The sequence below is a fragment of the Octopus sinensis genome, linkage group LG2 (assembly GCF_006345805.1).
Source record: "Octopus sinensis linkage group LG2, ASM634580v1, whole genome shotgun sequence".
In the NCBI taxonomy this organism is placed as follows: Eukaryota; Metazoa; Mollusca; class Cephalopoda; order Octopoda; family Octopodidae; genus Octopus; species Octopus sinensis.
This window is the reverse complement of record NC_042998.1, coordinates 599,914-622,328: the sequence shown is the minus strand read 5'-3', so window position 1 is coordinate 622,328 and position 22,415 is coordinate 599,914. Positions and strand designations below refer to the sequence as shown.

At 37.3% G+C, this 22,415-nt stretch overlaps 1 protein-coding gene across 2 annotated transcripts in view; it reads left to right on the top strand.

The window, feature by feature from the left end:
• Positions 1 to 2,485: 2,485 nt before the first annotated feature.
• The window catches only part of LOC115223760 (protein kinase C-binding protein NELL1), a 480,108-nt gene continuing 460,178 nt past the window's right edge, over positions 2,486 to 22,415 (top strand). Inside the window, exon 1 of one of the 2 annotated variants that reach the window (XM_036511173.1) lies at positions 2,486 to 3,990. In XM_036511173.1, coding sequence (XP_036367066.1) covers positions 3,909 to 3,990 — 82 coding nt within the window. In that variant the 5' untranslated portion in view covers positions 2,486 to 3,908. The remainder of the gene's footprint in view (positions 3,991 to 22,415) is intronic. The other variant, XM_029794415.2, reaches the window with a different exon arrangement.

The window sequence follows — 22,415 nt, the reverse complement described above, 5'->3', positions numbered from 1 at the left end:
GCCGTGCGGTCGAAAGCTTGCTTCCCAACTCCCATTGTTCCGGAATCAGTCCCACTGCGTGGCACCTTGGGTAAGTGTCTTCTGTTATAGCTCCGAGCCGACCAAAGATTTGTGAGTGGATTTGGTAAACGGAAACTGAAAGAAGCCCATTGCGTTTATGTGTGTGTGTGTGCGCGCGCGTGTGTGTGTCCTCACTACCGCTTGACAACCGGTGCTGGTGTGTTTACGTTCATGTAACTTATCGGTTCGAAAAGGCGGTGTCCCAGCATGGCCACAGTCTAATGACTGAAACAAGTAATTTACATATACATACATATATATATATATATATATATATATATAGGTAAACAGTAAAAATAATTACAGACATGGACAAGAACATGAAACACCACAGAGACGACACAAGAACCACAGGACGGGACATTCGAAGCCCTCAGTCATCAGTCAAGAACCAGATCATCTTAGCAATTTCGGCTGATTAAGATATATATATATATATATATATATTATAGGTGGTAAGAAGCTTACTTCCCAACCAACTTCAATCCCATATATGTATGTGTATGTATGTGTGTTTGTGTATGTATGTGTGTATGTGTGTATGTATGTGTGTCTTTGTGTCGGTATTTGTAGCCCACAACTGGTGTTGGTGTGTTTAAGTCCCCGTAACTTAGCGATTCGGCAAAAGGGACCGGTAGGTTTCTAAAAAAATGTCCTGGGGTCGATTTGTTCGACTAAAACTCTTCAAGGCGGTGCCCCAGCATACTGCAGTCAAATGATTGAAACAAGTAAAAGAGATAATGTACACACACACACCCACACATATATCAATATATATTATACATATATATAATATATATAAAGCACACATTATATACATACATGCATGCATGCATTCATACATACATACTTAGCTTTAGACGGTTGGAGGTCACAGTAAGCGATACATGCCCAAGGTATCACGCAGTGGGATTGAACCCATGACTTCGTGATTGGGAAGCAAGCTTATCAATCGCTGGAATTGAAAATCACATGAATACTAATAGTAGAAAAGAAGCGACTGGAAAACTAATTAATTTGCCTCTGTCTGTCGTAATGTAAAAGGTACCAGAACCGAAGGATGGCCTGAAAATGTATCGAATCCCATGGGAGGGAATTATTCTAAAGAGGTAAACTTAAGGCCACCACCTCTTCTGTGAGTGTCTTTATTAGAGTCTGCTCATAACATTTAGAGAAATAACAATTCATCTAACATAAGAAGCGAAACACTATCCATGAATACTTCGGAGTATCCAGGTATCTAAAAAGCAAAATCGAAGCGAGCGGTCGTTGAAAACTGACCAGTTTTTAGAAACGACAAAAAAAAAAGCAAAAAAATATTTATAGTTGAAAGAATCGATCTATCTCAGGCAGATAGAAGGGAAAGTCATCTTTGCTTAGATTTGAACTCGGAACAGCAAACGAAAGTTTATAAATACGCATGACTCCATCAAGGTTGTATCGTATAGTTTTGAGTGTGTGGTGTGTTGAAGTTTTGCTACCTGTACAGAATATAGTTAGTGTAGTAAAAACAGTAAAATGTTTATATGCAACGCAACAGTTTAGTGCATTGCTGTAAAATTCTATCAATGTGCAATAGTCAATATATGTAGTCTCAGTGTTAAACACACTATACAGACAACGGCCACTCGTCGTTCTGATGAAATTTGCTATGTAACTGCGTATTAGAGTTTTTAAAATAAAACTGGCACTGGTGTTTCGTGCTGCAGCTAGTCATTTGCAATGCTAGGAAGTGTTCTTTAAAGTCTGAAATTTAGCTAGTGTGGAGTGTCTCTGTTTTCTTTTCGGTTGATATCAAACGAGTTAAGTTCTGTAGAGATGGATTGCAAAGGTCATGATGCAACGACTGCGCCGGTACTCCAGACCTTCCATCACATGCAGGCAATAATTCGAAGAAAGCTAAATGACAGATACAAACGTCTACCCGACACGGTTACTATTACTATCGACACCACGTACAACAACAACAATGCCAAAAAGATTAAGTCACACGAATTAAAACATCAAGTAAAGCATGGATGTCATCATAGTCGAAAAGAGTTGACAAAAACAAAAATAACAATAACGTCAAGGTATCGAAAGGTGTTACCAAAAGGTATAAGAAAACAGCAGTTGGAGAGAGAGAGGGAGAGAGAGAGAGAGAGGAGAGAGAGAGAGAGAGACCCTACAGCAGTCGTGCTTCCTTTTCGCAAAGGAGTTACTAAGTCTTGACACAAACAACCACCATTCATCCACCCATTTTGACTCTGCTACCCCTGTCTATAGTTCATAAATACTCCATTTGGATACGTCTATTATTCTCTCTCCCACTTCCAGATATACTGCACACACACACACACACACACACACACACGCACACACACGCACACACACACACATATTGCATATACCCGTGTTTATAGAAACGCAATCATTTGTTTGTCTTTCACGAGAACCTGTATAATCCCTGTTTCCTTACAGACGAAGTACAAGCTCGCACACGCACCCACCTATGCAATGTGCGTACATGAAGACAAATAGATATTCATATCCATATATCTATTATAAGCCATCGATTTGTAACGGCCAGACCAAGCCAACACAACCCATCCGGCCACAAACGTCCACCTCTAGATTCGCGGACACTTCGTTAGTCCCAAACAGCTTTGCTGCTGTCATAGACACCCGTATTCCCACCAAAGTCATCTGCCGACCGACTCTTCCCTTTCGTCGCTTGGATCTTACTAAACAAAAACATAACCTTTGAGTTCTCCTACTTTTCCGTATTCGTTGTCTTCAATTCCCTGTATTCCGTTGTCTTCCAATTGAGGCGAAAGGTAACAATCTAAACCCCGAAGATCCGAAAGAGAGAGAGAAGAAGAAAAGAAGAGCAAAACAGGGTAAATAGAAAAGACAGAGGTGTCGGACGCGACAGAAAAAGAGAGAGAGAAAAGCAAGAGAAAACGTGTGTAAGTGTGTGAAAGGAAAATAACTAAAGCTCTGTGGAAAGCGCACTTTTTGTGACTTAATGAGAGAGAGATAAAGATACAATCAGCCAGAAAGCGTCTCTCTTTTTTACTCTCTCATTCACACAAATAGAAAAAAAAGAAAAAAACTGAACGGGAGTAAAAACAAAACGGAAAGAGAGGAAGAGTTGGAAAGAGTAAATGTTATGTGTGGGGGAATTAGAGACATATGGTAACTGACAGATTGGATTTAAGTGCATCAGAGAGAGGGAGATAGATTGTGTATGTGTGTGCAGAAGAGTGACAGAGAGAGAGAAAGAGTGACAGAGAGAGAGAGCCAGAGACGTTAAGCTAAGCTGACTGCAGAGCTAAGCGCGTCAAAGCGATAAGACAGTGAAAGAGGAGGCTGATGAGTGACAGGGGGAGAGAGAGAAAGTGTAGAAAAGCGAAAAGAGATATATAAATATATGTATAGATATATACACACGCAAACATATAGACTAAGTGACGGAGGAGTTAAAGCAGGTCGGGAAAAGAAAGCTAGATGGAAATTAATAGACAGAGAGTGAGCGAATAGAAAAGTGAAAAGAGTGAGAGAGAAGGCGAGAGAGAGAGAGAGAGAGAGAGAGGTGGTAAGTAAAAGTGACCGAAAGAGAGAAAGCGTACAAGAGTGACAGATAGAGAGAGAGAGAGAGGGAGTGATAGAGAGAGAAAGACAAAGGCTTAGTGGGAGAGTTGTATACGTCAGATAGATTGAGAGTAGGAAGGAGCGTCGAATAGGTCGGCCAACATTGGACTATGCTGCTATCAAATCGAGCCAGTTTACCGCTATTGAAGCCGGTGAACCTGCAGTGTATTGTAAAACACGTTTAAAAGCATGTTGGATGTACCAGATTTACTCGAATGTCAGCAGTTTTTACCGGCATGGGACCAGCTAACAACTATGGCCACATTTTATTCTTACTTCTAACATGCATATTGAACGGTAGGTGTCCGAACCCTCTTTTTTGCCATTTTCCAACCTCTTCTCTTTTCTTCTTCTTTCTCTCTCTCTCTCTGCCTCACACAGACACTATTTTGCACTTGACTCCCTTTTCCAGCTTGTTGTTATCATCGCTTCTGTTGCTATTGTTTTTGTTTTTTTACTTTAGGGTCTCGCTCAACACTTTCGGTTTTCTCATTACTTACTCCACCCCCCCTTTCCGTGACATCTCCTTGGACTGTACTGTTTACACACACACGCACACACACATACACATACACACACACACATACATACAAACATGCATGCATTCACACAGGTATTGATTTTGTGTGGCTGCATTGATAAACATCGATCAAAACAACAATTATATATAATGACTTCGAAACATTGTACCCTTATAATATAGCAGACAGTGCTATATTGGTGTAATAGAGTCAGGTTTTTATCGCTACTCTCTATCTTTACTCTTTCTCATGTGGTCTGAGGTACAAATTAATACCAGCCATTCCATACGTTCATCCATTCGATCAGCCGATTACCTATCAGTGTTTAGCTTCGTTTACACCCCATGCGGATATTTTACCCCACTCACACACACACACACACACGCACAGAGTAAATACAACAGTTATATGAAGATCTTTCAATAATTATGATCTTGTGTTCATCGATATATGGCACACACACACAAACACAGAAAATCAGTTGCGAAGTATTTCTGTAAATATTTTTCTATTAACTGACCACCGAGACAATTTTTATCGAGTGGTCACATGTAACCTTAACAGAAGCAGTCGTTCTAATATAGATCTCAAAAAGAGAGAGAGAGAAAAGAAACTGACCACGCTAAACCTCTATTTGTGCAATGTATATGTATTTAAGATGTAATCTCTTTAAAAGTAGCCACTGTTAATCTGAATTAAATGTTCACCGACCCAAGGTGGTCTCCTCGAACTAATCTATTTCTGCTAAAACGATAATTTAATTTTGTGTGTGTGTACGCGCGCATTGTGTCTGAAAAACTAAGGAGTTTCACTTTGCTTCAAACCTACCCAGCAATTGTGTGTGTGTGTGTGTGAATTGCAAAGAAAGAACGAAAACATTTTTATATTTGGTGCCAATCGTATTTCTTCAGGTGGGAATTGGTCGAGCGCGGAATATTCCCCTGATTCCAAAGCATCTTCCGCTGTTTTGGCTGCATCTGTCGCTATGTCTGTCCGTCTATCTATTTTTCTTCTTATTTCTTTATTTTATTTATTTCTTTATTGTATTTTGTCACTTCCATCCCTATCTTTTGTTTCTGATTGTATTATATATATATATATGTATATATATTAACGTAGCTTTGCTGTCTTATCAGTATTTTCATCAGACAGTTCGATTTCATTCCATTCTCTAAACTAAGCTTGCAAAATACTGTCATTTTTTTCCTGCCTCTTCGGAACGTGTCCGGAGATTCGATGGTCTTTCTTTACACTGTCAAATCGTGTGTGTGTGTGTATTTTACGTGTTGCGTGCATGCGGAGAAAACAACACACGTGTCTTGGTGTGTTTGCTTGTATGAGCGAGAGAAAAAGGGAAAAAAGAAACAAATTCACATGTCTGCGTATAAGTGTCGTTTTTTCTGCTATTTAGAGAGACAGACACACACAGATAAAGAGAGAGAGAAACAGAGACTTGTACCGAAGTCCTTTGGCTTCCCTGCAGTTTTCAGTCCCTCACACATACTATCTCACACTCAAACAATTATACATAGAAATGTACAAACTGCCACAGAGGTAGACAAACACACATACACAGCTCATAGAGGTTTCTAATAATCTCACGCACTAGGACTCGTGTGTGTATGTGTGTGTGGTTTTCTTTTAAATCTGCACATACACACACACACACACATGCATACGTGACTATGCGTATGTGTGTGTGTGTATGTGTGTGTGATGAACTGAGGTTCTCATATAAACACACAAGTGTCCTTGTAGCATGTATATACACATAAACCACTGGTTCGTACGACTTGATTTCTGTTTTCTTTCCCTTATACACACACACGCACACGATGTGAAACGTGTGTGTGTGCGTAATACCCAATATCCGTCGTCTGTTTCTGGTGTCCTCACTATCTTCCCGTTGCCCTCACACCGTTGAGGTCTGATCATTCACTCACATACGCAGATATTTCAACCAAATAAAATTAGATATCGTGTTTGTTACATACATAGATAAATAGGTATATGTATTCTTTCAGTTCACTTGTAATCAATAAAATAGCTGCCTGTAGTTTAGCCTCAGGTCAGCTGTGACCAAGCAAGGCCTGTGATCAAAGCAATCAAGCCATGGACGTTCCATCTTAGATTCGGTCTGAATATCTTCGATAACATTTTCTGCTGTCTTTTTTAAGATCTTAAAGTGCAGTTTGAGGGGATGTACTAACTCTTTCAGTAGTTCTCGCGACCACACAGGGCCAGTCGTTTAAGCCGAAGTGTACTTTGATTAAGCGGACCTATGAGATGGTTACGGTTGACATTCCAACCGTGACCATCCCATCTTTTTAAGAGTATCTCTAAGCGTTACCCAGTGTGTCCTTTCCCTATTTGATACGGCAGGAGCGTGATTTGAAGGAGATTTAGCTGCTACTTCTAGCTACTCCGATGGTCACAAAAATGCTTCTTCAGTGGGGCTTATATTATACTTACGATCCAATTATATTTGCTACCCGTGCACAAATCGTGCTAAAAATCTTACAACCTTACACACACGCATATATATATATATATATATATATATAATATAAAACCCACCCACAAAACCTACCAACGAACCCCACCCCATACACACAAATACACACACACACACATCTTTCAGAATTAAGTGCCCGAACAATGAAACATTCTCTTTTTTATTTTATTAATTTTTTCCATTTTATTTTTCCTTTTTCTGTCTGAAACTTCAAGTAATGTATTTGTGTGTGTGTGTGTGTGAGGGAGACAAGAGCAGCCAGAGATTTTGACTATCCGCTTAAACTCTGCACGGAAGCCAGTAATAAATAGGCGCTGGTCCATACAAACACGGGGTGCGGATGGGGTGGGGTCTGTTAAAACATATTTGAAAGCAGTAGCGAACCAAGTGATTCCTGGTTCAATTCCATTGACTGGGCCCCCAACTATGACAATTATCAAATTCTTGTTTCCGACAACTTGCAAAGAGGAAACATCATACAAGTTGTCGGTAACCATTGAAATAAAGCTTATAAAACTGCCATCATACACACTGGGTAGTTTCTTTTTTATTCACACACATGGTTTCCCCGTAATACACACACACATATATATATATATATACACACACACACACACACACATACACACTTTAAATGAAAAAAATGTATGGTAAATAAACAAATGACAATGTATAGTGAGTGTGCAACGGGACGGGTGACAGACACAGAAGGTCCCTAATTCTTCATCAGTTATCAATCAATTGGTAATTCTCAGTTTCGCACGTGGGAGAGGAATGTTATTAGTTCGTAATTTGTATGTATAGCATACAGGTATTACTGAGTTCTGTCCCAGAGCATGGCTTCATGGGCAGATGTCTTCCATCAGAGTTCTTAAACAACCAGAACTTCGTGAGAACAATTCGGAATATAGAAATTATGCGAAGACCCATCTATGTATGTATGTATGTATGTACGTACGTACGTATGTATATACGTATGTATGTATGTATGTATGTATGTATGTATGTATGTACGTACGTTCGTATGTATGTATGTATGTATGTATCGATCGATCGATCTATATATATATCTATCTGTCTCTCTCGATCTATCTCTCTCTCTATCTATCTATCTGTCTATCTATCTGTCTATCTATCTATCTATCTATCTATCTATCTCTCTATCTGTCTGTCTGTCTGTCTATCTATCTATCTGTCTATCTATCTCTCTATCTGTCTGTCTGTCTATCTATCTATCTGTCTATCTATCTCTCTATCTGTCTGTCTATCTATCTATCTGTCTATCTATCTCTCTATCTGTCTGTCTGTCTATCTGTCTATCTATCTCTCTATCTGTCTGTCTGTCTATCTGTCTATCTATCTCTCTATCTGTCTGTCTGTCTGTCTGTCTATCTATCTATCTCTCTATCTGTCTGTCTCTCTATCTATCTATCTATCTATCTATCTCTCTGTCTGTCTATCTATCTATCTATCTATCTCTCTGTCTGTCTGTCTATCTATCTATCTATCTATCTATCTATCTCTATCTCTCTATCTATCTATCTATCTATCTATCTCTATCTATCTATCTATCTATCTATCTATCTATCTATCTCTATCTATCTATCTCTATCTATCTATCTATCTATCTATCTATCTATCTATCTATCTATCTATCTATCTATCTATCTATCTATCTATCTATCTATCTATCTATCTGTCTATCTATCTATCTATCTATCTAGCTAGCTAGCTAGATGTGTGTGTGCATAAACGCACATCCGTCTATCTCCATCTATCAATGTACCTTTCTGTTTGCGTATTTATCTGCCTGTCTGTCTATTTTCTTCTTTATCTGTGTGTATGTCTCTATCGATATCTCTATCGTTTGTCTGCCTATCAATCTCTCTAACCTCTCCTATATCTAGCTCTCTCTCTTTCTGCCTTCCTATCTATATTGTTGTCTATCAAAATTTAGGCGGCCAGCTCGCGGAACCTTTAATGCGTCGGAGAGAATGCTTAGCGGCATTTTTTCCGGCCCTTCACGTCCTGAGTTCAAATTCCGCTGACACAGCCTTGCTTTCATTGATAAAACAAGTATCAGTCGAGCTCTGAGGTCAATGTAATCGACTGCCCATTCCCTTCAAAACTGCTGGCCTTGTGCCAAAATTAGAATACTTTTATCAGAATTTCTATCTATCTATCTATCTATCTATCTATCTATCTTTATCGATCTATCGGTTTCCCTGTCAATTATTCTATCTATATGTCTGTCGCTCTATCTGCTTGTCTCTCTTTGTCGGCTTGTGTGCCTCTCTGCCTATATGTCTGCCGGTCTATCTTTATGGCTACCGGTCTATCTATGTCTGTCTACCAGTACCTCAGTCTATTGATCTGGCTGGCTATCTGTCATGCTCTTCCTTCCGTCTCTCAATTTCTCTCTGTCTATCTATCTATCTACCATTCTGTATATGTGTGTGCGTATTCATCTCCCCCTCTCTCTCTCATTTTATAGATAGATAGATAGATGCAGGTATGGCTGTGTGGTTAGAAGTTTGCTTCCCAACCACATAGTTCCGGGTTCGGTTCCGTTGTGTGGCACCTTGGGCAAGTGTCGTCTACTATAAACCCAGGTCGACCAAAGCCTTATGAGTGGATTTAATAGACGGAAACTGAAAGAACGTCGTATATATATATCTATTTATGTGTGTGTGTGTTTTTGTCTTTGTCACACACACTACTGCTTCACAACCGGTGTTGGTGTGGTTACATCCCCGTAAAATAGCGGTTCGGCTAAAGAGACGGATAGAGTAAAAACCAGACTTAAAAATATACAAGCACTGGGTTCAATTCATTCGACTAAAAATTCATCAAAACAGTGCCCCAGCATGGCCGCAGTCTGGTGTTTAAAACAAATGATATATATATATATATATATATATATATATATATATACTTATATATGTGTGTGCGTATGTGTGTGTATATTTGCATATATATATATATGTGTGTAACGCATGAATATATATATGTAGAGACGCCTATGTGTGTGTGTGTGTATATATATAGAGAGAGAGGGGAGGGCGGAGTGTATGTGTGTGTGAAGGCGCGTGGCTTAGTGGTTAGGGCATTCGGCTCATGATTATAAGATCGTGAGTTCAATTCCCGGCGACGCGTTGTGTCCTTGAGCAAGACACTTTATTTCACGTTGCTCCAGTCCACTCAGCTGGCAAAAATGAGTAGTACCTGTATTTCAAAGGGCCGGCCTTGTCACACTCTGTGTCCCGCTGTATCTCCCTGAGAACTACGTTAGGGATACACGTGTCTGTGGATTGCTCAGTCACTTATATGTTAATTTCATAAGCAGGCTGTTCCGTTGATCGTATCAGCTGGGATCCTCGTCATTGAAACCGATGGAGTGCTCCTTGAGAGTAAGAGAAAGAGAGAGAGAAGCATAGCTATGTGGTGAGAAGCTTGCTTCCCAATCACATGGTTTTAGCTCCAGTCCCTCAACATGAGATGAACAGTGGCAGTGATAGAAGTGAGAGGTACATCAGGCTGGCTCTGATGAGTGGGACAACAAAGGTGGTTGGAGCATTCGTGGTGGATATGGAAGCGTGTTGAGAATGATGGCAGATAGGTGGAGTATTAAAGATGAAGTATAGCAGACATAAGATATGTCCGAGAGTAGAAGAAGACATACACTGAAGGCAATCAAATGCCTCTTCTGTTGCCAACACATCATCATCATCATCATCATCATTTAACATCCATTTTCCATGCTGGCATGGATTGGATGGTTTGACTGGAGCTGGTAAACCAGAGAGCTGCACTAGGCTCTGTTTCAGCTTGGTTTTTAAAGCTGGATGCCCTTCCTTATGCTAACCACTCCAAGAGTGTACTGGTTGCCTTTTATATGTCTCTAGCAATGGCCATTACCACGACTTCACTTAGCTTGATGGCTCTTCTCAAACACAGCAAATCACCAGAAGTTTCAGTCACTTGTCATCACCTCAGTGAGACTCAAAAACCAACCATCATATTTCATTACCTCATCCAATGCCTTACTGGGTCTACCCGTTCCACAGTTTCCCTCCACAGTTAAAGATCAGCTCTTCTTTACACAGCTGTCCTTGTCCATGTGCATCACATGATCGTAGCAGCACAGTCTTCTATCTTGCACCCGACAAATGATGGTTCTTATTTTCAAACATGATCTTATTTCACTTTTGACCAGAATTGTTTTCATGGAAGACTGATAATGCATGACACTGCTTATATGGTGGTAACTGACATCTATATTGCAGTAGCAGTAGTAGTAGTAGTGGTGGTGGTAGTAGTAGTAGTAGTAAAATCGACATTGAACACCCCTAGACATAAATTATGTCAGTTGAATATATATATATATATGTGTGTGTGTGTGTGTGTGTATTTCAACCTAACCTAGATCTGCTGGTAATGTGAATCCATAGGTAAAAGTTACTATATAATTACCTGAAATTATACCCTGTACTATTTCAAGTAATTGAAACTTGTAGCTTTGAAAGTTGTCTATGATTGAGCTGACGAAATTACAGGTGGTGAGTGTGGTTGGGCTTTGATACTGAATGCAGATTGGTGCTATTCTGGATGAGAGAACAAACGAAGGAGTGACACTATTCAAAGCATGTTATGAATGTGACGGAAACAAAACCAAACAAAACAATACATTGACCTGTAACATTACTTTATATGGAATAGTAAGGAAGTTTGATTTCTGCATATATTTTTGTATCAGCTTGATTAGATCTATACCTTTTATGTTTTACTTGTTTCACCCATTGTGGCCATGTTGGGGCACCACCTTGAAGGGTTTTTAGTCAGACAAATCAACTCCAGTACTCATTTTAAAATCAGGTTCTTATTTTATCAATCATTTTTTTCAAACTGCTAAGTGAAGGTCAGAGTGTAAACAAGCCAGCTGCAGCTTTCATGTGGTGTGGGGACCAAATACATTCTGTAAAGCATTGGTTCCCAAACTTTTTGGGGCTGCTGCCTCCTTGGAACTCAGGCCACGTTCCTAACACCCCCACCACCATTTACCATCACAAACATAGACCTTTTTCTGCAGCAAATTTAAAACAACTGTATTTCACTAATAAAACAATAAAATTTAACCTAATTAACCCATGATTTTGTTGTTTTTACATCCATTGCCCTCTTAACCACCCTATTATTGCCCCACTTTTCTTCAACACCCCACTGAATTTTTCCACTGTCCCCAGCAGTGCAGTACTGCCCACTTTGGGATCCACTATTTTAAAGAACCTTTTTCCTCTTATTTTGTGGCTTGTTTCAGTCATTGATCTGTGGTCATGCTGGGGCACACCTTAAAAAGCCTAGTCAAACAAGCCAACCCCAGTATTTATATTTTATGCTGTTGGTTATTTTTGCTAAGTTACAAGGACCACCTTAAAGGGTTTACTTGAGTAAATTGATCCCGGTGCTTATTTTTAAGCCTGGTACTTATTCTATGGGTTTCTTTTGCCAAGCCACTAAGTTACAAGGACATAAACAAAGCAACACTGGTTATCAAGTGGTGGTTGGAGACCACCATAGCATGCACACATATATCATCATCATATCATTTTTAAGTTGCACTTTTCCATACTCTCATGGGTCAGATGGAATTTGTTGAGGTGGATTTCTACAGCCAGGTGCTCATCTTGTCACTAACCCCCACTTGTTTTCAGGTAAGGTAACATTTCTTCAGGAACCTGATATGTTTACATAAAAGAGTGAAAATGGGGGACACTACTTGCGTGATGGTAGCATTTTTCTTTACAACTATCATGCAACGTCAAAGCAAGGACACACACACACACTCATACATACATACATACATACATACATACATATATATATATATATATATTGCAAATAAGAAAATGTAGAAGCACATTAGTTGGTTCATCAGCTTTAGGATATTAAAATGTTGACTTATTTATTTATCATATTTATTTATTTATCATATATCTTTACTATTTTGTACTATTTTACCATTCGTTATGAAGCTAAATTTCTGATTGAATTAAATGAAATTAAATGTCCTTTCCCTGCATTACCTGTTTGCATTTCCTCACTACTTTAACCTATACTTACTGGCTCAAAGGGATGCCACCTCTAGCTGTTTTTGAAGAAGATAATCACACAACCACAACTTCAGCCACTGTTTTAACAGGAATTTTGAGGAGACACCTATTTGAGCACTAAAAATGTGTACCTATTAGTTTGAGTCACCTTGACAAAAACTCCTCATATCTTCTATACACACATATATGGCGGGCTTCTTTCATTTTTCATCTTCCAAATCCACTCATAAAGCCTTGGTTGGCCTGAGGATATAGAAGAAGATGCCTGCCCAAAGTGCCAAACAGTGGGACTGAATCCAGAGTCATGTGGTTGCAATAGAAACTCCTTACTACACAGCCATGCCTGCTGCATACACACACACATGTATGTACACTCACATGACAGGTTTCCACACAGTTTTTGTTTCATTCATAAGGTATTGGTCAACTTATGGTGACTTTGCCTTTCATTGTTCTGAGATGAAAAAATACACATCAGTAATTCCAGTTTATATTTCTAGTTTTCTCCCCACACTTGAATCTATCACAAACTAGCAGTATTGCCTGGCGTTGCTCGGGTTTGTTTTCTTTTCGACTCTTTAGAATTGGAATTTTTGAAAAGTAAAAATTTTGCATTATGTAGCTTGTTATTCTCTTTAAGTGAACATTTTTCTGGTTGAAATACACCGAAAAATGGCGACACAGCAGTAAAAAAATCGTAAAAAATCAGGATTTTCATAGAAAAAAAGCACCTTTTTAATGTAAAAAAATGGTCCGATGTGAATTTTTTCTTCTACTGAAGGAAGAGCAAGCCTTCTATCATACTTTCAATTTTGGTCAACTTGTGCTGCAGGCTCTCGGAGGAGATAGTGTCAGTTGAAGGCTACCAAACCTGCCACACACAGACAACTTCAGCTTTATATATATAAGCTATTTCCTTTTTTACATCTATCATATATAGTCACATAAATTTAGAAGTTCCCTTTGCATTTGCATGCAACCAGTGTTGGTCATACCATGCAGCACCTTAGGCAAGTGCCTTCTACCACAGTGTCAAATCAAACCAACTCTTGTGAGTAAAACTGTACTGAAACCTGTTGTGTGTTAGATCTAATCTATTACAGTACAACCACTGCCTGAATATTGGGTGTCTTTAGCAGAATTCACTGAACCCTAACAACAGATAACATTTAAACCGGCCATATCCAGCCAAAGTATTCTACCTATTGTATGTTCAAACCAGATAGATCAGGCCTCTTAAACCAACCATACAATGTCATTCTAAAAATTAACAGTTACATCACCAAATCTAAGCTATGAGATAATGCGTGGTTAATTCATGACAATGTGAATAAACATTGCATTTGGCAGAATAATCTGAATGTTTAAGGGTTAACAGAATCGTTTTATTGTAAGCACTTGGGTTCGGTCACCAATCTGATAATAACTCAATCTGTTGATGTGTTACTTCTACTGTAGCAGCTCATAAGCTGTAAGGTCTTTCCCCCCTTGTCCCAGTACACTCTCAAGGGATCAATGACATGGACACTGTCTCCCTTCTGGGTGAGTCATAAATAAAATACTATGGATTAGCTTAATCATTTAGCATTTAAGGCTGCCATATCCAGCCCAAATATTCTCCTGGTTTTATATTTGAACTGGCTAGATCTGGCATCTCATACCTACTCTACTATGTCATTCTAAAAATTAACCAATGACATCAATGAGAATATACGTGATTAATTCAAAACATTGGGAGTAAATAAGCATTATATTTGACAGAGTATGCTAAGGAATTAATGGTTTGTATGCCTATGAATTATAAAATGTCCATTATCTCTTATATCTGAGAGAATTTCCTCATTGAAAGTAAAAATAAAACTTATCATTTTATGTAAATTTGAATTGGACACAGCAAAATATCATTTAGTAAATCTTTATATATAAAGCTTAAGTTGTCTGTGTGTGGCAGGTTTGGTAGCCTTCAGCTAACAATCTCCTCTGAGACCCTGCAGCACAAGTTGACCAAAATTGAGAGTATGATAGAAGAAGGTTTGCTCTTCATTCTGTAGAAAATTCAAATTGGACCATGTTAAGACCAAAAATTATTTATATCAAAAAGGTGCTTTTTTTCTATGAAAATCCCAATTTTTATGAATTTTTTACTGTTGTGCCGCCATTTTTCGGTGTATTTCAACCAGAAAAATGTTCACTCATAGAGTATAACAAGCTACATAAGGCAAAATTTTTACTTTTCAAAAAATCCAATTCTTAAGAGTTGAAAAGAAAACAAACCCGAGCAATGCTGGGCTATACTGCTTGTGCTTGATAAACTGATAAACTGTGTAAATAAAATCTAAGGATTAACTAGAAGGATTGATTAAACAGAAATTTTGTCTATATTGCAGACTTATTAAAAATGGTGGATTTGAATGCATTTTATTATAAAATTTGTGTGAACCTTAATAAAAGGTGTATCAGCATTATACTATGACCAATTCAAGATGATTATTCCCACGCACACAAAAGTAGAGTAGAAAATTGTCCTTGTGCTTAAAATATTGTTTAAATGAACATAATTCCATTTCTGAAGATTGCTTGTTGTGATTCTCTTTGTCTGAGGAGGTTACATTGGTTGTTGTTTAACCCCAGGTTAAACCTATGATCAAAAGCATTCCAGCTTGTATTTGTTTTTATTTAGCATGTATCTAAAACTCCAATAGGCATTGCTTCTTAACCTTTTGTAAGTCATAAGACATAATCTGAGGGAGGTTTGGCTATTTCTAGCTAGTTGGGCGACTATGTGGGGTCTCCCTCATTGGTTTGCTAAGTATTTTTAGGAGAAGTTGAGGAGAGAACCACAATATTGATGCATTTTCCAAGCGTGTTGACAGTAATTTAAGATAACAGAAAGGACACAAAAAAATAAAAACTGGAAAAAAAAAACAAATAAAAACAAACAGGTTTGAAACTCAATTTACATTCTATTTGAATGAACTTTCAGTGCTCCAGTTTGGTCTTTGCTACGTGGTGACTATAACAAACCAAAGAACTTGTCATTAGTATCATTAACTTGAGTTTGTTTAATTGAGAGTAGTTGGAACAAAGTCAGTTCATTGGCAACTGACCAGGCTCGGGAGTCAGTATTATGCTCAGGACTTCTGGTTAGTGTTTCAACTCCTGGTCTAGGTTGACTTTATGTTCTGAAAGTCAATCAGTTATATTTTTAATAATTATCAGATCGACTGAAAGGAAACAAAAAAATGGCTTTGTGGCTGACTGAATGTTTGATTTGGCAATTTAATAGCTCAAAGTCTCAATTTTGAACACTGTTAGGATAGATGTCTATATGTCATAGGCCTAGAAAAGGATTCTGTGAAAGTAAGGTCTATTTCCTTTTCTTGGTTAGGGGTTTAAGGTGGCAAGAGGCGATTCCAGAGAAATTGCTGCCAGAGAACAAATTAAATTATTGCTATGCCTGTCTTATCTTATTTTTGTTTTATCTTTTCCGTTTCGTTCCACCCCCACCTCCCTCTCACTCTTCCTGAATATAGGTGCATAATTTAATTTAATTGAAATAATGAAAAACTGGTGAGAGGCTTGTAAAATTCTTTTTGTATGGGTGCTGAAAATCATGTAGCCCTAAGGCACTATCATTGTGAACGTCAAGGGTGAGTTTTTTCTGGCTTCAAGTAAAAGGGGAACTCTCTAGTTTAACCTCAACAGAGGTTAACAATTTAATTATCGCATGTTACTTGCATGTAGTAAAACCCTTAATTACTGATGTTTTACACATTGCTGTCCAGCTGGTATTAAATCCAGTTATTAATCGGTCATTCACTGAACCAAATTTTTTTATATCACACAGAGATCCCTTAACTGAGATTTCCCTTATTTCTACCCTCTCTTTCATTCCTCCTTTCACTATTCATTCATTTCTTATTATTTTTCACTTACTTCACATCTTCTACTCTCTTTTCCCTCCTTCTCATTCATCTTATTCACGCATCCTACTTCGCTTCAATCTCTCTTTTCTTTCCTCTCATTCACTTTTTTCTCTCTTTTATTTTTATTTTTATTCTTAGTCTTTTTCTTCTCACATCATATCTACATTTCTTCTCATTCATTCATATTGCTTCTCATTTCTTCTTCTTCTTCTTCTCCTTCTTCTTCTTCTTCTTCTTCTTCTTCTTCTTCTCCTTCTTCTTCTTCTCCCCCTCCCCCTCATTCTTCCCATGCTTCTCTCTCTCTCTCTCTCAGTATTATTTTACATATTTACTACACTATTTCACAGAACCTTGTATCCCTACCATATCTATCTTGTCAGACAACTCACCTTAGGTAACACCAACACTGACTGAAAACAAAAACATACACAATATTTGTCTTTATGTATGTTTATATGTTTTTGAATAGAATAGAAAATTGTCCTAGTGTTTCATTCCCTGCAATACGTTGTGTCCTTGAGCAAGACACTTTATTTCACATTGCTCCAGTCCACTCAGCTGGCAAAAATAAGTAGAGCCTGTATTTCAAAGGGCCAGCCTTGTCACACTATGTAAAGCAATGAATCTCTCTGTAAATTACATTAAGGGTACATGTGTCTGTGGAGTGCTCAGCCACTTGCACGTCAATTTCATAAGCAAGCTGTTCCATTAATCAGATCAACTGGAACCCTCATCACCATAACTAACAGAGTGTCTGTATGTATGTATGTATGTATGTATGTATGTATGTATGTATATGTATGTATATATATATATATATATATGTATACATGTATGTATATGTATAGATATGTGTGCATGTATGTATAGGTATAAATATGTGTGTATATATATATATATATATATATATATATCGGGAGAGTTCACAAAAAAAATAAGTGGTGTACAAAACAAACAGATGTATTAGTATAACGCTCAGGAATTGAAAAATCTTTTACGTTTCGAACCTACGCTCTTCTACAGAAAGGGACACAGAAAAAACAAGGAGAGAGAAAAAAATGGAGAGAAAAAAATGTGTGTAGTGGCTACCGATCTCTCTCTCTCTCTCTATATATATATATATATATAAATATATATATATATTGAATGATGTTAAAATGATATAAGGGCCTGATGATTGGGGTTACATTTTAAGAAGGGTTCCAGTAAAACATGGACTGGTTTAGGAACTGGGGAATGTACCTCATGAAACATGTGTAGCCAAGTTATAAAACAGTAGGTATTTAAAATAAAAATTCTTTTTTATATGATGAGATGAAGGGGCCTAGTATCTCTAAATTAAAATATATATTTCTTCATTGAGAATAATTTGAACCTCTGTTATGCCGGAATATTTATTCCCTAACAACTAGAATTTATATATATATATCATGAATGTTATTTGCATTGTTTTTATCTTCTCACTCATATCCGTAACTAAATCAATGCAGAATCAGTAAAAGACAAATTGCTTCTTAATAATTACTTACATTTGTAGACATTCTCATTGCTTTTCATCCTTCCAATGTCATCATCAAAGCAAATACCTGTTAGGCTTTGTGGTCAAATAAATCAATTCATAACTCCACCACTACCCGAAAATATGTGACCTTGATGTTAAAAATCAATATTAAACTGAATTGTCTTTGTGTGTTCAGTTAACAACTGGTTTGTGTTTGCGTGTTCACATTCGCTTGTGTATTTTAGTTTTCTTTTGATGTAAGCAATGCCAGATTTATTTATTGACTATTCATCGACCAACAGATTCTGAAGAAGAATCCATTTCTTGAAAGAAGCAAGAGGCCTGATATTTTCAAAAGAGAGCACATGATAATTTGTGACATTTATAGTTTTCCAGATGATCTTGGAAACATAAAGGATGTGTCCATTGTCTGCATTGCTTACTTAAGCCCTTCATTCCATATGGTGCAGGAGATCATCAACAGCTTTTCTCCACTTCTCTCCACTCTTGTTGGTTTTGAATGAACATCGATGCTCCTGTAACTTTGCTTTTATCTATGTATGGGTGTTCACCTTATGCAAGCTCATTTTTATCTCTGAAAAGAAGTGGTCCGTATTAGTCAGGCCTCTATCCTTTGACCTGTCCAACATAGGAGGACCTACCAGAAGCTTCCAATCTGCTGGTATAGCTTTTGGGGTCAGTAATACACACAAACCTACAATGAGGGCTGAATCAAGTGGTGACAATGCCTACATCAGTGGCTCTCAAATAGTATACACTGCATACTGTACTGATGCATTGCAAGGAGTATCAGGAGTATCCAGGTCTTCCTTGAATTATTAAAAATATAACTTAACCGTTTCGTATTCAAACCAGCCATATCCAACCCATATATTTTCTCTGGTTTATGTTCAAACAGGCCAGATCTGACTTCTCACACTTACCCTACAATATCATTAAAAAATATGCAAGATAAAGCTACAAGATAATGCAGGATTATTTACAAAAGAAAGTGAATAAATAAGCATTACATTTGAAAGGATAAGCTGAAAGCTAAAGGGTTAAGGTTTTAGAAAATCCATGGTTGAGCATCTTGGAAAACATTATTCATAACATAGCAAATTCCACCAAGGTCAACTGTACCCTTCAACCTTTCAAGGTTGATAAAACAAGTACCATTTGAGCACTGGGGTCAATTGTTGGCTTTGTGCCAAAATTTGAAACCATTATTATTATTATTATTATTATTATTATTATTATTATTATTATCATTATCATTATTATTATTATTATCATTATCATTATTATTATCATTATCATTATCATTATTATTATTATTATCATATCATTATTATTATTATTATTATTATTATTATCATTATCATTATTATTATTATCATTATTATTATTATTATTATTATTATTATCATTATCATTATTATTATTATCATTATCATTATCATTATTATTATCATTATCATTATCATTATTATTATTATTATTATCATTATCATTATTATTATTATCATTATCATTATTATTATCATTATCATTATCATTATTATTATCATTATCATTATTATTATTATTATTATTATCATTATTATCATTATTATTATTATTATCATTATTATTATTATTAAGAATTCTGCTAAGGTCAGCTTTACCTTTCATCCTTTCAGTGTCAATAAAACAAGTACCAGTTGAGTGTTGGCCTGGTGCCAAAATGTGAAACCATTATTCATAATATAATGTTTTCCAGTTTTGTCCAATGGTAGAACATTTGTCATGTCTGCAGAAGATGAGAGTTCAAGTCCCACGGGTAGCCTTTCCAAAGGTTATTCCTAATATTGATATTATTTGTGAACATACATGGATGGCTGGTTAGGATGTTGGGTTCATGATCATAAGGTTAGAGGTTCGATTCTTAGACTGGATGGTGAAGTGTATCAAGGTGGTGCTCCAGCATGGTCTCAGTCTAATGACTGAAACAAACAAAAAATAAAAGATATATATATATATATATATATATAGGCATGGCTGTGTGGTAAGAAGCTTGCTTCACAACCACATGTTTCCGAGTTCAGTCTCACTGCATTGCACCTTGGGAAAGTGTCTTCTACTATATCCTTGGGCTGGCCAAAGCCTTGTGAGTGGATTTGGTAGATAGAGACTGAAAAAGAAGCGCACTGTATACATATATGTTTGTCCCCCCCCCCCCCCACCAATGCTTGACAATCGATGTTGGTGTATTTACGTCCCTGTAACTTAGCAGCTCTGCAAAAGAGACCGATAGAATAAGTGCTAGGCTTACAAAGAATAAGTTCTAAGGTCAATTCATTCGACTAAGAGTAGTGCTCCAGCATGGCCACAGTCAAATGACTGAAACCAATAGAAAAATAAAAGAATATATTCTTCTAAATTATTAACTTTAAAGTATAGTTTTTTGTTTCATTTTAGGTTATTTTCTTTTCTTTCCATACAAAGTCTATCAACACATTTCTATTTTATCACTTCATCATCATCATTGTTTTAACATCCACTTTTCTATGTCTGCATGGATCAGATGGAATTTATTGAAGCAGATTTTCTACAATCAGATGCCCTCTTCTTGACACCAGCCCTCAATTGTTTCCCAATACGGTAATAATTTCCCATGGTTAGATATGCTTTTTTAGAATTGGAATTTTTGAAAAGTAAAAATTTTGCATTATGCAACTTGTTATTCTCTTCAAGTGAACATTTTTCCTGTTGAAATACACTGAAAAATGGTGACACAGCAGTCAAAAATCGTAAAAAATAGGGATTTTCATAGGAAAAAGGTACCTTTTTGATATAAATAATTTTTATGTTAACATGGTCCGATTTCTTCTATCGTACTCTCAATTTTGGTCAACTTGCGCTGCAGGGTCTCGAAGGAGATAGTGTTAGTTGAAGGCTACCAAACCTACCACACACAGACAACTTCAGCTTTGTATATATAGATTTGCTACACACTACTTTCCATCCTTAATAATGAAACTTGGTAGATCCAGAAGTTACACACACAGACACACAAGTTGAGTTTTATATATAGAGATTTCTCAATGGGGATTTCAGGGAGTCGCTGGCGATGTATCGTGATGATCAAAAATCCGGCCTGCTAAAATTTGGTTAAAGTGATTCAAACTGCAGACTCAATGCAAAATGGTCACATTTAATTCAAAGCGTTAAAAATATTATGAAAACAATTGGTATGTGTTCACAAAGTCCAAACGATTAATACGAAAAAACCCTCCAGGCTACATCCCGAAAATTCATTTCTTTGCCGAATTTCTACAATGTTTACGGCGATTCGTTTTTATATCTTGATTTTTTAATTTTTCATGCATTTACGCATGCTTGCACGCGTGGTGAACACAGGTCACGTCAAACAGCTGACTGAGTAAAGTTTGCTATTCAATGCATGGGATAAGGCCTAAACAAACACATTATCGATTTTTGCACTTGCGAGATGAATTTCGGAACAGAAATAGTGCAGTTCAGTTTTCATTTGCTTAAACTTTAAGTGACCCATTTTTGGTGGTTCTACGATTTGTTGGCTAGGAGGAGATGTGCCGGGAAGTTAAACACACAGACACACACACAGACACACACACAGATACACACACAGACACACAAGTTGAGTTTTATATATATAGATGAATGTCACTGCTTGTATGACTGACTCTCATTTACACCTATCATGCTATGTCAAAACAAGGACACACACACACACACACACCAAATCTACTCACAAAGCTTTGATAAGCTAGATGCTATTGTTTTTTGTTTCATTTGTTTGTTCCCTTTCGAGCCATACCTGGCTCATAAGGGCCAGTTTCCATGGCGTATAGGTTCCCCACCTGGACGGGATGCCGGTCCGTCGCAGGTGAGCTGCAAGTTGCAGGAGGAAAGAGTGAGAGATTGTTGTGGCGAAGGTGTCAGCAGATGTTCGCCATTACCTTCTGCCGGAGCCGCATGGAGCTTAGGTGTTTCGCCCATAAACACACACATCACCCGGTCTGAGATACGAAACCACGATCCCTCGACCGCGAGTCCGCTGCTCTAACCATTAGGTCATGTGCCTCCACACAGATGTTATTGTGGAAAACAATTGCCCAAACTGCC